The sequence below is a fragment of the Rhopalosiphum padi genome, chromosome 4, assembly GCF_020882245.1.
Source record: "Rhopalosiphum padi isolate XX-2018 chromosome 4, ASM2088224v1, whole genome shotgun sequence".
In the NCBI taxonomy this organism is placed as follows: domain Eukaryota; kingdom Metazoa; phylum Arthropoda; class Insecta; order Hemiptera; family Aphididae; genus Rhopalosiphum; species Rhopalosiphum padi.
This window is the reverse complement of record NC_083600.1, coordinates 29557448-29572474: the sequence shown is the minus strand read 5'-3', so window position 1 is coordinate 29572474 and position 15027 is coordinate 29557448. Positions and strand designations below refer to the sequence as shown.

The 15027-nt window shown below is 28.9% G+C and overlaps 1 protein-coding gene across 4 annotated transcripts in view; it reads right to left on the bottom strand.

Annotated features, from left to right (window-relative positions):
• LOC132928594 (BAI1-associated protein 3) overlaps positions 1 to 15027 on the bottom strand; it is a 152809-nt gene that overhangs the window by 29244 nt on the left and 108538 nt on the right. For 3 of the 4 annotated variants that reach the window (XM_060993381.1, XM_060993382.1, XM_060993384.1), the window contains one exon: positions 12297 to 12428. The exons of the other annotated variant lie outside the window; for it this stretch is intronic. In XM_060993381.1, the coding sequence (XP_060849364.1) occupies positions 12297 to 12428 (132 nt within the window). The remainder of the gene's footprint in view (positions 1 to 12296; positions 12429 to 15027) is intronic. 4 annotated transcript variants of the gene reach the window in all.

The window sequence follows — 15027 nt, the reverse complement described above, 5'->3', positions numbered from 1 at the left end:
ATAATATAATAGCGATCCATATTATTATGGGACTTTTAGTACAATTTATTATAATTATTATACGTGTATGTCGTATGAATAAAAATATTTGAAAGTGATTTTTAAACTACACTAATTTCAATGTTTTAAGATTTGTAGTACTTATTGATTAATTCGTTTAATTTATATAAGTTATTATGGGCAATTAAACTTATTAATAAAAAATAGGTAAGGTTAGATTACTAATCTTAATAAATTAATAATTTCCAAAAATTGAAGAGTTTGTCGCAAATACAAAATTATTTTTTTAAAAACTCCAAGTCGTATTGATTTGTTTAAAACTGAGGCTCCAGGTATTCTATTTACCCCAACAACTATAATAACAAGATGGGATACATGGATATGTGCTTCAATGTATTATTGCGAATATACATAAGCTACTCGAAATGTAATATAGAAAATGAACCCCAAAAATGTATTTTCAAAGGACAAAGTTAAAAAATCAATTTGTAATGAGTAATGATCAAGTTGAAGCAAATTTAACTTTTCATTCAAACTAAGGATTTTTACCCAATACAATAACATCTTTAGAAGATCAGAATGTTTTACTAGCAGGCTCAATTAAATTAATAGAAACTGCACAAAGTAAAATTCGTGAAGCTAGTGGTACAAACAATAGCGCTGATATAAACAAAAACGTGAAGATGTTTTATAAAAAAAAAATGGTTTTCATATTAATACGAACATTTTAAAAGTACTATCCGGTGACCCACATTAAAAGGTTTGCCAGAAGATTTGATAAGCAACGCTTTTTTGCATTATAAATATGCAAATATGTTGATGTACAACGCTCCTTTTCACGCTACAAAAATCTGTTAACGGACAATAGACGCTCAATGTTGTCTAAAAACGTATGTAAATCATTAATTGTTACACGCAATAAAATCAGGTAAAAATTAAAATGTTTGTCTTTTAATCAATGTGTTGTAATGTTCAAATCGTTATTTATTAAAAACATTAAACATTTTTGTTTGGTTTTCAGACGGAGAGAATACCACACATTTTTATTAATCATTGACGGTGCAATATATGAGAAATAAATCATTTAATTAAAAATAAAACATTACAATTAGTTATTGTGTGTGTGTGTTTTTTTTTTTGGAAAATTTTTTTGTAATTTTTAGAGCATAACTGTATACAAATTTTACAAGTTCTAAGGGCGCATTATTGTTGGCCTTATTGATTATAAACTGATTCACGGGGTACGCAGAATTTTTCGATTATTCATAAAATGTACTGCCATTCCATAGTAGGTGGTATTTCCGATACCGTAAAAATGTCTCTTTGTTGTTTATTTATGTTATTTTTAGGATATCCGACCCCGCGAATGAATAACAAATAAACTGTATTTGACTTTACGGGAAAAAATTGGAAAATATGCTACAGTACTTTGGGTAATACATTTGGCAATTATTTCGGTGGCATGGTGGCGTTGGCGGTGGATTCACGAGTCGGTGCGGAGAGGTGGCACATCGATGAACTCGGTGTATTATAGTAATACAATACTGTGTACAACAGCATCGATCAAGCTCTAACAAAAATTCTCATTTCAATTTGTAATTCGTCGCAGGGCGGAGAGGGTAAACATTTATCAACTATCGTCATCAATACTGTTTCGTCGTTTTCGTAATCGCGTGACGTGTAATTATATAGTGTTGTAATGTGAAGTTCCCCGGGGTCTGCAGCAACGATATCAACAATGCGTTGCAGTTGAATGATTGTATTAACGTCGGGCCAAGTTAATATATAAACGAACACGACGAGGAGTGATGTATGATGACAAATATTATTAGCCGTTTGATTTATTTCTATACAGGCGATATTAATCGACAGCGCATATTAGAATGTAATGATAAAAATTCAATTCAAAGCTCATTTGAACGTGTACATTTTATGAGCAATGTTTTTTTTTTTTAAATCTTTATGTCGTAATAAAACGTCAGCTGCTATATTAATTGGCAGATTAAATGGTCGTGAAGACGTTTTAAACGTTTTTTGGCGCCATATTTTCGAAACGTTATTGTTTGTAAATATATATTATGTTTAATAATTTATCACCGTTATATAATATGTAAGTTTATTTTATTACTACTTAGTAAATTACTGAAACTCTTACTACTATCTTTTTTATGTATCTAATTGTTTGGTATACTTCAAGTGTACAATGTTGATTATATAATGATATTATGATTGGTTTCTACAGGGGCCGGTATAAGCATATTTAAAGTTTATTAAGTATTAAACGTTAATAAGTAATATTATTATATTTGATAAAGACTATAAAAAGGATTGGATGAGTAAAATATTTAATCAAAAAAATTGTATTATAAAAATTGTTTAATAATAGTAGTAACAAACAGATATCTTATTAAATACTTCAATAAAAATATTAAAACGAGCCAAAGTATACAAAGTATTACGTATAAGTATCATACTTTAATCATTTTAAGCAATTAACAGTAGATAATTCGATTTTATAATAAAATTGAGGATCGTATAAATGTATTAAAAAATTTAATATTTTTACGTTTTATATTCTATTATAAGTACCTACTTATTATTATTACTGCGTAGGTTTAAAAATTGAATACATAATGTTATAATAATATGTATTTTATTTATCTATAGTGTATACAAAAACCACATGTCTCCTTAAGAAATATATTTTTATGGTATTAAATTTTAATTTAGAAAATTAAATTAAATTATTGAATCGCGTAGATATAATTTACGTTTTTCATGTCGAATAGAATATCGTGTTATGATACGTAAGAATGTTTCAAATAACATATTATTATTATTATCGCATTTTGTTTTGAGGCATTGATATACGTAGTCGGTTGCTAGTGTATTATAATAAACTGCCTATGCATTATAATCGTTTGTATTTGAAGTTTGTTGACGGTTTAATAATCTTAACCATTATTTGAACGCATGGTATGTACACACACACACACACACACACACACACACGCACGCACACACACACGCACGCACACACACACACAAACACACACATACACACACACACACACACACACACACACACACACACACACACACACACACACACACACACACACGCACGCACGCACACTCACACTTATATAGATAAGTACGTGCACCGTACAATGATGGGAACGTTGAAACTTTTGTAAAACGTCGAGGGTTGTCGCGCAACTTTTCGAAATATTAATCCACCAACGTTACCAAGACGCGAATTGTTCGGCGCAGCGGTATTTGCATCAAAATGTTCGCGCAACTCTGTCGTCGTAAGTATATCCGGGCCCTGTTTATCGCGTACATAATATTCCATAGAATCCTCGATTATTATTATCATTTTTATTTTCCGCCCGTTTGAAACGTAATCCGACGCGAGCCGGATCGCAACGTCTCGACCACTTTTCCGACAGCAGCTGTTCTCGAGTCGCATTTTCACCGAGTCACGCAAACCGAAAAAAAGACATTGGATGCCGGCCGCAAACTATGTCCGCCGCCTTTCTGCAGGACTAAATCCGAGCACTCAAAAGATTAGTGGACTGCCACACGCGTTTTGTCCGCGACATAACGATCGACGATAAACTGTGTTATATGTATATGTTTCTTCTTCATTTCTTTTTTTTTTTTTTTTATCATCGCGTCAACCGTTTTCACGAATTTTTTTTTCTTAAACGTCACAGGCTGTCAGGGAACACGTTTTTAAAAGGTCGCGTTTGCACAGATTTCAATAATTTTATCTGAAATTTATAAGATGGTTTGCGCACAAAAAAAAATAATAAAATAATATTTTAAGCGAGATAAAAAAAAGTAATTAATATATTATTATTTTTTATACTAATGAAAAATTGAATTATTTATTTAATGATAATATAGATCACAAAGTTACGCAAACATCTGAAACATATAATTAAAAAAAAAAATGCTAGTTAATTAATTAATATTAATATTGTAATACCTGTAATACCTACAAGACTTATATATTTATATACTTTGTCCGGTAAAAATAATACAGAGTGGGGAAAATCAAACGGTGCAGTTTTGAAAGGTTGGTACTTCCCGTGTGGTGGGTATAGTGCGATTATGATGGTCTCATTTTGTTGGGGAGACTATGGCCATTATCAGTCATTACCATGGTTTGGTCTAGTGAACAACCTGTGTCGTCCGTACGTTTTTTGGAAATGGTTGTCTCTGAGGAGGGGCGATAAGGGGTGGCCCGCGCGCTCACCGGATTTGAGCATTTGTGCTTTTGCATGTGGGGGCTACCTGAAAGAAAAGGTTTTTAAACATCGGCCTCATAATTTGGAAGACCTCAAAGAGCGAATTAAGGAGGAAATTGGTGCTATACCACAATACCAGTCGAAATGTGTCAAAATGCGGCCGAAAACTTGAAAAATCGCATGCATCACCTAATCTGCTAGCGGCCATCATCTTTCTGATATAATTTTAAAAACTCGATACATAAAACGGCATGATGTACTAAATAAAATTAAATAAATATAATTTCTGAAAGTTGTGTAGTTTTTTTTAATAGCCTTTCAAAACTGCACTGTCTGTTTCGCCCCACTCTGTATAACATTATAATTAATAATAAATTAAATTAAATTGTGGTTAGATTGAAATTAACATAATAATAATAATAGTTTAAACGCAAACCTCTATACAATTTCAGGTAAAATGTGCTCAAACTGTTGACGATCGTTTTTTTTTTTTTTTTGGTGTGAGACTGCGGTAACTACGCACCAACAATTGACAAAACTGAATCGGAGGAAAATATGAAAACGTTTTTCAAATTATGAATTTTTTTTTTTACAATGTACGTACTTATATACTATAATTATATACGCGTAAACGTCAAAAAAATTCCTACAGAAATTGCGCGAGGTCTGTACAATGTAAAATATATGTGTACAATAATATATTAACCACCACTGCGTCTGGTAGCGCTGGCACAAAAATCCCAAACATCCGATTGGAATTTATAATTGGTTAACATTGTTCCGGAATTAATATTTTGGCGTAACAGTGTAATCAACAATGGCTGCAAAGGTATTTATTATTTATACTAAATATAGTACTATTATTTTTATTCTACTTGAAACCGTCAAATGAAAATCCCACAGCTCAACCAGGAATGTAACGTTTTTCGTTCTATCCCGTTTAATTGCAGAAATATTTTATTGATGCGATTTATAACGAATGAAGACGGCAGTGATGGGCGATGGTAAAACCAAATAATAGAAATAACAAACTCAAGAAATATAGAAATAATAGGTACAATAGTCGGCGAAAATAAGTTACTATATATATTGCGTTTTCGTATTAAAATACCAATGAATTAGTTATTTGACTAGGGACGTGACGTCAGCCGTTAAGGTTTGTGATACGGTTTTCTGATGTCATTTCTAATTCTTTGGTCATGTCCGGTTATAAATAGAGTTAATCGCATTACTTTTTTAATATCGATTTTATTTTTATACTAATTATAATCGAATACTGATGGACAGTTGGTATTAACAATTTATCAATTCATTTTTAATCTAATAAAATGGTTTCCAGTTCGTCATTTAACTGGGCTATGAGTAAGAACGGTGCAGCTTAAATAGTGAACACATTCTCAGTTATTAATGTTGATATAAATATTTACAATAAAAATATTTTTTTATGTCATGCTCCGATACATAATGTATTCAAATTTAATATATCAAATTACCAATATTAATATATTTTAAAACATTCAAAAACTTAAAAATATATAAACGCAAACTAATTATAAATAAATATAAAAAATAAAAAAAAAACATAAATACGCTGCAAAATACGTAAAAGTTGAAGGTTACAGGAGTTGTTTTATGTCTATAGGAATAGAAAAAAAATATTTCATACAATATTATGTCCGTACGAGTGTTGAAATTGAATTGCATGTTTAATTTAGCTTGATACTGTTTATTTATTGAATAATATATTGTTAGGTGCTCCAAAGTCTATCGAAAATCTGTGATATTATTTAGGGCTAACCAGGCTTATCATACGTTTACCACTAGAACCCATTCCCGTCCTCCCACATATAATGTGGACATTTTGTCATCAACGATTGCAACCTCCTGTAAAGTTATATTTTCTATGTCATGTAAAACCATAAGATTGATGATATTTCCATAGATATATTACTTGAAAGGAAATAATAATGATAATAATACAGCAAAGGCAACTGGGTGCCAGAAATGATGATTTGAAAAATAAATAATAAATGAATAAGAAATATGGTTGTTTTTATAATGACAAGAGAATATGAAAAATAGAAATAGCGGAAGAAGACAATATTGTGTTATTCAACAATGTTCATCTAAAGCTAATAATTAGTGGGATTACGTAGCACAGTGGTTATTTTATCAGAAATTACTCGTAATTTTTAAAAGTACTGATTTTGTTTTGTTTGGAAAATCTAAGATATATCATTTCTAACATTTTATATTTCCCTTATTATTTTATCTGCATAATGACTATTAAGTTATTTTAACTTGGGTATTTAAAAATCATACGTATATAGTGGTGCACCACAATATGTTTTCCATTTTTCCTTAAATGTCCATTAATAAATTAAACACTATACATTCAATATTCGATGTTTGCACAAATATTTGTGGTCATATACTGTTATAGTAATAGAATATAAATTGTTAAAAAAAATCTCACAACTGTTAAAGCAGTATTATTTGCAAAGGATTCGTATAAAAGAAGATATTGTACTGTCCCATTACAACACTAAAAAACATTGAGTATATATGTTATTTATAGTCAATTTTAAAATTGTTTTATTTATTTTGTTGTGTTGTGTTTATGTATTTAAAAGTATTGAAATATTCCGAATGTGTTAACAGATTTAGTCAAATATTCTGCTACGAATTATAAGATTCAAAATTAATTTTGGTACAAATGAGAGTGATAAAATAAGGGAAATATAAAAAAGTCAATATGTTGATAAAAATATGAGTGTTTACTGTTAAAAAAAAATATCTTGCATATTTTGACATTTATAAAGAAACCTATGTTGCGAAAAATTTGAAATTAATATCCAATGAAACTGTACACGATAAATATTATAATGATCCCACTAACTAATAAAAATAATGTAAACAATGTTATTTATATATTAATTTTAAATTATGTGTTTATGATTATGACAATGCGTTATAATTATTTACTATTAATAAAAGAAAGAATGCAGCTTTAAAAAAATATTACAAAACGACGTAAGTCGTAAATACCTAAAAATAGTATAATTATTTATAAAACTTTTATCAGGAATCAAATTACTGAATAAAATATATGCCTTTTAATATTTTTATTTTGAAAAAAAAAAAAAATATTGTTTCCCGAATAAAAACATAACTTTTTTTTAGGAACACTAAAACATCATAATTCAATTTTTGTTTTGAAAATATGTAGAGTAAGAAAAAAATAACGTCGTTTTTTAATCGGATTATAAATAAATATTATTATTTGCACTGAAATTAATATCCAAGTAGATTGCATTGAATTTGTACTAATTAGGAGACTAACTTAAAGTTAATTTCTCCTATGCTGTCTGCAATGTCGTGTACGTTCAGTTTTTTTGAAATTAATCACCATCAAAAAATAAAAATAAAACTCATTTATCATCAAAAAAACAAGTTAATAACCAGTCAGGTTTTCGAGCGCCTGACGTTTAAATTGATGTCGGCGGGGAGTATATAGTGGAAAAAATTACGGTAAAAATCCCTATCCACACGCACGTCAAAACAAAGTATTAAACTCCTGTTCATCTATACATATATATATATATATATATATATATATATGTTTAGGTATTTTTTTTAAGAGCCAGTGCTACAAAGCGAGGTTTTTATATGTTAATGATCATAATAGAAATATAGAAAGAGACGCAAAAATATAAAAAAATACATATATAGCATATACGTATAGCCTCTACGCATGATACAAAAAGAAGAAGAAGAAGGAAATATACAAACAAATTGTCGTCAAGTAAAATTAATAAGAGGTAGAAATGTAGCAATAAAATAAAATAGAATAGTATAGAAAAAATCACAAAAAACAAGTGTAAAGAAGACGTAAATCTGAAGAAATAAAACGTTTTAATTTTAATTATCATTGAATAGGTATAAATATAGTAGAGAGTGCTGTAAAAGTAGTGAAACAAATAACAACAACAATGACGATTAAGAAAAAATGATACAATGACAAATAACAATATGTGTAAAATAAAAAAAGAGAGAGAGAGAAAGAAATAGAAAATATAAAATTATAGGTAGAGAAGTTGCAACAGTCCACAACATTACACCACGGGATGCATTTTTTTTATTTTGCTTACCTCCGTCCGAAACCGCTCTTCTTCCTTACAAAAACTATATTGTAACAGGTGGTAATAATATAATAAAATATATTTTATTTGCATACAATATACCCCTTGTAGGTTGTAAGCCGTCGTTATGCATTACATTTCATGAAATTCCGATATTGTTTATAACAATATTACGTGAATCGTATTAAAATAAAATTAAAAAAATGGTACTTGGACGCTTGGTTACGATATCGCAATGGAAAACGGGAAAAAATTCCCGAATAATATTACAATGGCTGTTGGGCGAGTAGTGGGCAACTATTATTACCTACCAATAATTCGTTAGCCCACGCGCGACGACGGTGACTCTTTCGGGCAATTTAATCCGACCAACATCGAATGTATAGTTCGATATTGTATAATGTTATTATACTATTATGGTCCGTAGGAGGTTGTTGTTGTTTTGCAGTGAGTATTATTTATTTATTTATTTTTTTTTGCAGTTCTTATTCTGGTCCACGTTAAATCGCTGGTCTTGCTAATCAATACTTCGGGAGAACCAATGTGCCCACGAACATGTTATAAGCTCGGTCGTATACATACGACACTCCTGTGAAAACACTGCGGGGCGGCGAGAAAATAACACGGGTGTTTGATAGTTTTCCGAACAATGTCCGGACGTTCCGGGAAAGTTTACATTCAATTTGGCTTGCACAACAGACGCGAATCCTATACATGAACGAAACGCGTCGAAGAGGACCGCCAGTGCACAATGTACGTATTATGCGCGAAGAAATCATCGTAATACACTCGCCGACCGAGTGTCTTTTGTATATGCTCTACGAAAGTTTTCTAACTTCTGATTCTATATGAATGTAAACGATTTTTTTTTTCCCCGACAAACGATCAAAAATTACGATAAGTATACAACTCAAAACTCGTGGTCTGGACCCGAACCGCGAATAATAATATAATGTATACAAGAGAACATGCGTAACCCGTGAGTCGTGACGCTCAATATTGTCTTCGTTTGTATATAATAATACATTATTATAATCTATTGTGTCGGCGTACCGTTTTTTTTGACAATAAGAAAACAAAATGAAATATTTACCATAGTATATTATTGTTGTGTACGACGAAAAGAAAAAAAAATCACATCTAACAGTGGACATGTCTGGATTGTGACGAGTGAGGAGGAGTGGTTAAAATTACTTAATATCTTATGCGGGGAGCACTCCCGACCGGAGCTTTACATAAAATAAAAATTAACTTCTTGAATTATTTTTAATAAAAATTTTAATTTTGTATTTTATTAAATTATATTTTGATACCTAATAAATTTTAATATAATTTATGCGATATTATTAAGTCATAAAAACCAAGGCACGAAAATATTGGGAATATTTGATATGCAAATTGTGGCTAAGAAATGGTTTAATACATAAGACCTATTATATAATGCGATTAATATAATAATATAAAATATTACGATGACTGAAAGCATTTTTAATGTATTAATTGTATTATTGTGACTCTAAAACGAAATAAAAAATTATTTAATTTATATATTATATTATTATAATCGAGTATAAATGTATAATGTGCAATATATGCATAATATCGTGAATCGGTAATAATATTAGGTTTGTGTGTGGGTTTTTAAATAAAAAAAATACTGTTTTGTTTCATTTTGTAATCAATTAATTGTATTATTATTATTTTTTCGCTTGCTTGTCGATAAATAACCGAAATTTGACAGTTACGAGCGCCGACAATAATATTATTCTGCTATAGTCCGTTCAACCCCGTGTACATGTATGAAACATTTTTATTCTACGATTGTTTTTATTATTTTTATTATTATTATTTTTTCCCCTATCCGCCGGGGGATTTAATCAGTCGGAATTCGTTTCGAAGCTGGCAATGTCGGAGTGCTCGTTAACGACGCAATTCTATTGAAAACCCATTAACACCGATGTATAATCTACGGCCGCCCGAAATCATTCATTAAGCACCGATGGCGGTGCCTCTGCTGATTTGTGGCGAATCGTAAATAATTGCTCGTTCTATCTTTTCCGGTCTTTAGGCTCTAGCCATCTCATCTCAATCCTCCATTTTCTCAACGCCAAAAAAATACAATTTAAAGATTTGTTGGTTTTACTCCTATATTATTATCCCGTTATCTAACCACTGTTTTTCTACAAATTATTCGATTTTTTTAATCGTCACATTTCTTTTGTTTAAAAAATAATTAAAATTTAAAATTTTGAATTTAACATCACTAGAATAAAAAACAATTTTATATCATCTTATAATTTGAATGTTTCAATTTTCTACCGATCTTCAAATAAATCTCGAAATCCGTAACCTAACAAGTTTCATATTGTTGTTAATAATTATAAGTTTTATTGTAATATATTTTAGTATAGACGATTTAGAAAATCACATAATTATTGCTGTATTGTATTATTGTATTTACATTATATTTTATTCCCATTCAATGAAAATATAAATTTATATGGATGTATATAAGTGTTGTAAGACCGAGTGAATTAAAATTTAATAATAATGACTAAAGGTATATGTGAAAGGTTTTATTGAAGATTATAATATTGTATTTATAATATAATGGTTATGATTAAAATATTATGTTAGATTATTTTCATCATTTAAACTGTGGAATTATAAGGATACAATTTATATTACATTTTAATATTTATTTTCAGATAAATTTATAATAGCCAACTTTTTTTAATTGTCTAAACGTTGTGGTTAAAAGGTAGATAAAAATTTATCTTTGTTCTAATAAAATAATTTGGAAATACTGATAGATACTAAGCATAACATTAATAATTCTGAAACTAGTTAAAAATTAAAATCCCCCGACGATAAAATCCAATCGATAAAGCAATGTCATTATATGTTGTCTATACTAAAAAAAAAAAAAAAACTAAATAACAATTATTATTATAAGTTAACGGAGAAAAAATAAACTGATAGATATATTTTAAATTTTATTTTTTAGCTAACATTTTTTTTCAAGAAAGTTTAATTAAGTTAATGTTTTTATATTAGATATACTATCTTATTATTGATCACTATTTTCTGAGCTTTATTCATATTCTATAATATTTTTATATCGAAAAATCTAAAATAATATATTTTATTAAAATGTTTAAAATCGATTGGAGGGAGTTAAACTGAAATGTATAAATAGAACCCTTGAGATGATCCACCTATTCAGAATTTAAAAAATATTACTCGTTTATATGTATACGTACAATGTGCCTATACATTTGGTTTTATACTCCCGGTGCGTTTGGTCCATAGACATTTTTATCCATAATTGAACTGCATTTTTCTTTCGTCCATTTCTAAGTTCATTAAAATAATTCCCACGTTTACGTATAATTTTGATATCTACTACAAGCGATACCTGCTGCATGTAATATCTATGCATATATACATCGTGAAACTCAAGAAAACATACAAAAATTTGAATTTTCTATAAATTCTCACGAAATCCAAGACCTAAATCAACAAATACGCGTTTTCCTATAAATCGTTTTAAAATATTATTCGAGCGTACGATTTATTTTTTATAAACAAATACAATCGAAAAATCGAAGTAACAAAAACAACATGATAACGATGGATATTCAAAACTATCAAACAAAGTGCCAATGGTATGCACGACGACGCTAAACTCATGCTCAGTGCACATTGGTTCATTCTTGTGCATTGCGGTGGGACAGGGTAGAGGGTTATGTATTGAACTTTAAATTGTCTAAGGCGGGAAGGGCGGGTGACGACGAGCGAGAGACCTGACCACAGGGTTGTTTTCGAGATTTTGAGTTATACGACACAGAGCGGTGGCGGACGGCGGTGTGCGAAACGTTGAAAAATCGTACGTCACCGATAATGCCAGCCATGAGAGCGACCGGCGATAGTACGGTGGAACATTCTTCAGCCGACCCCTCGGCCAGCCGGGTGGCGTTTTCGTCTGTTCTCCTCATCAGTCCCAGTAGACAATACGGATCGCTATAACCTGACGACAACAACCAACGGGTCAACCAAACTATAGCCCAAATCATATTATAATATTATCGTACAAGGTGCAGGTAGCAATATATATATCATATGGTTGTGTACGCATATTATATATTACAGGTAATATTATTATAACAGAGTTATCTTTCTCCGACCATAAGGAGTTTAATACGGAATTCCACAATCATGATGTAATATACATACCTAGATGGATTAGTATAGTAAAAGATACGTATTAATATATGGTATATTTCCGATGTGCATAATCGGGTTTGAAGTGTGATAATGTGTATAACAATAATATAAGTAATATATTTTTTTTATCTTTCTCTCTTTATTATTCTTTCGCCTCTCTCTGTTTATATTTATTTCTCTCTTTCTCTCTTCTCCCACTATTACCGACTGACGACCGAATAATGGAAAATCAAATAGTTTTTTGCAATGGACCGGAACGGATGTCTCGTGGAATGTTTAAAATATACAATCCAAAAGCGACTAAAATATATGTATTATGTATATATATATATATATATATATATATATACATTATATTATATGTGTATATCGATCGACTAACCGACCGACCGACCAATAACAGTAGAATTTTTGGGTAAAAAACGGTTTCGTTTGATTTGTTAGGATGTTGGTATGTTAAGAATTTACTCAAAAAATATCTGTATTCAAGCGTTTTAGAAAAAATATAACATTAAAACAAATAAATGTAAATTATTTATTTGTTTTTTGTTTAATTACCTTATTATTATTACATTTTCTTAGAGCTAATATAGTTGAAGTTTGTAATAATAAATTTACTTAATATTAGGATTTTGCTCTGTAACATGAATTAATATAATACAAATTATTAAAACGAAATAATTAACTATAAGTATATCAGTTTACATTTTATAATATATAAAGGTGGTTTAATAAGAAAGCCTTACTCTTTAATAAAAGAGATGTTATTAACTATAACAGGATAAGAAATATAATATATGAATAACAATTCGCATTTTTGAGTTCTTATACATGGGAAGATTTTTCAGTTTTATTATAATACTCGTAAATATAAGATATGTAGATTGGTGTCTTGTTAATTTTATATTTTATTATATACAAATATACAATATAAATACTTAATATAATTATGTAAATATACATATTTAATATTTTATTCACTTGCATTTTTATTAATATTTTATAATTTAAAAACAATTTAAAGGAATTTATATCTTGTTTATGTATTGTGTAATTCAACAAATACGAGTATATGTAGTATTTCATTAAAACTAACAAAATATGTTATTTAAAAAAAGTAAATATTTTTATTACAGGAATAAATATAGTTTAAAATAATGAAATACTATAGTCATCCGGGTTTGTAAAAAGATATGGATAAAATATCTATAAATAATAAAGACTAATAATGACACTGAACAGTATTTAAATAAATAATTGGTTTTTTGGCAGTTATCGTTTTGTCGATAAATTCATATGACTTTACAAATTGAGGAAGGTATATAATATAAATTGTTTATGTTTTTGTATTTTTTTTGTAAAATATATTATGAGCGGTGAATTCTATTTATTTACATGATGCCAATTTGAAAAACAAACATTTTATTTTTATTTTATTTATTAAGCGAACAAGTATTCACACGAGTCCTAGTGATTTGGAAATACGTATCAATAAAATAATTTGTATGATAGGTAAGTTATACACAAGTAACATGCAAATGTATTAAAATATTATAATATATATTATCATTATATATTATTATATTATTATATGGTGATAAAAATATTTGTTTAAATTAAGTGTTTACAAAAAAATAATGATATGACATAAACATTATCAATAAATTAATTTAAACCATTAATAAAAAATATCAAAATTTGTTTATTTTATAATATTATACAGTATATCTACTGTTAAAGGATTTGTTAGGGAGTAATAAATTATAATAATATAATATGATTTAATTATAATAATATTTTATTTTAACGAAACAAAGATTTGCAGATTGATAAACAATCTTGAAATAATTCTAGAACATTGTTCAAATGATGCCAATAATAATTGATTATGAGCAGTATTCACCGTCATCGTAAACCGTAAACGTCAACACAGACTTGACGGCGAAACGCGTTTAGCGTGTTCTATCAACCTATGCTGAAGTCCTTCCACGCTATTGCCGTGACATTGGGGTCAATCAATCACGCTTGAGTGGAACGGTTAAGTACGTTACATCGTAAATATTAAAGTAGCTGAAAACTGTATAAATGAAATTCCTGGCAAATGAGATCATCAGTCTACTGGAATGGTCAGGTGAGGGATGGTGATATCTTTTGACGTGTATTATACAAGATTGTATTAGAATTCGCAGTGAAAAGAATTACAGTTTATTGGAATATCAATCAATTTTTAATTCAGGAATACCTTTACCTATAAATACTCGTCATGCGTAAATAATAAAACAATATCTTATTTGTAGGCGAATGTATAATACTAATAATTATATTAATCAATTTAATAATTTCTAGTCTTATTGTTGAATTATAAATATTTATGTTGAGCAATTTTATTTTTAACAACATTC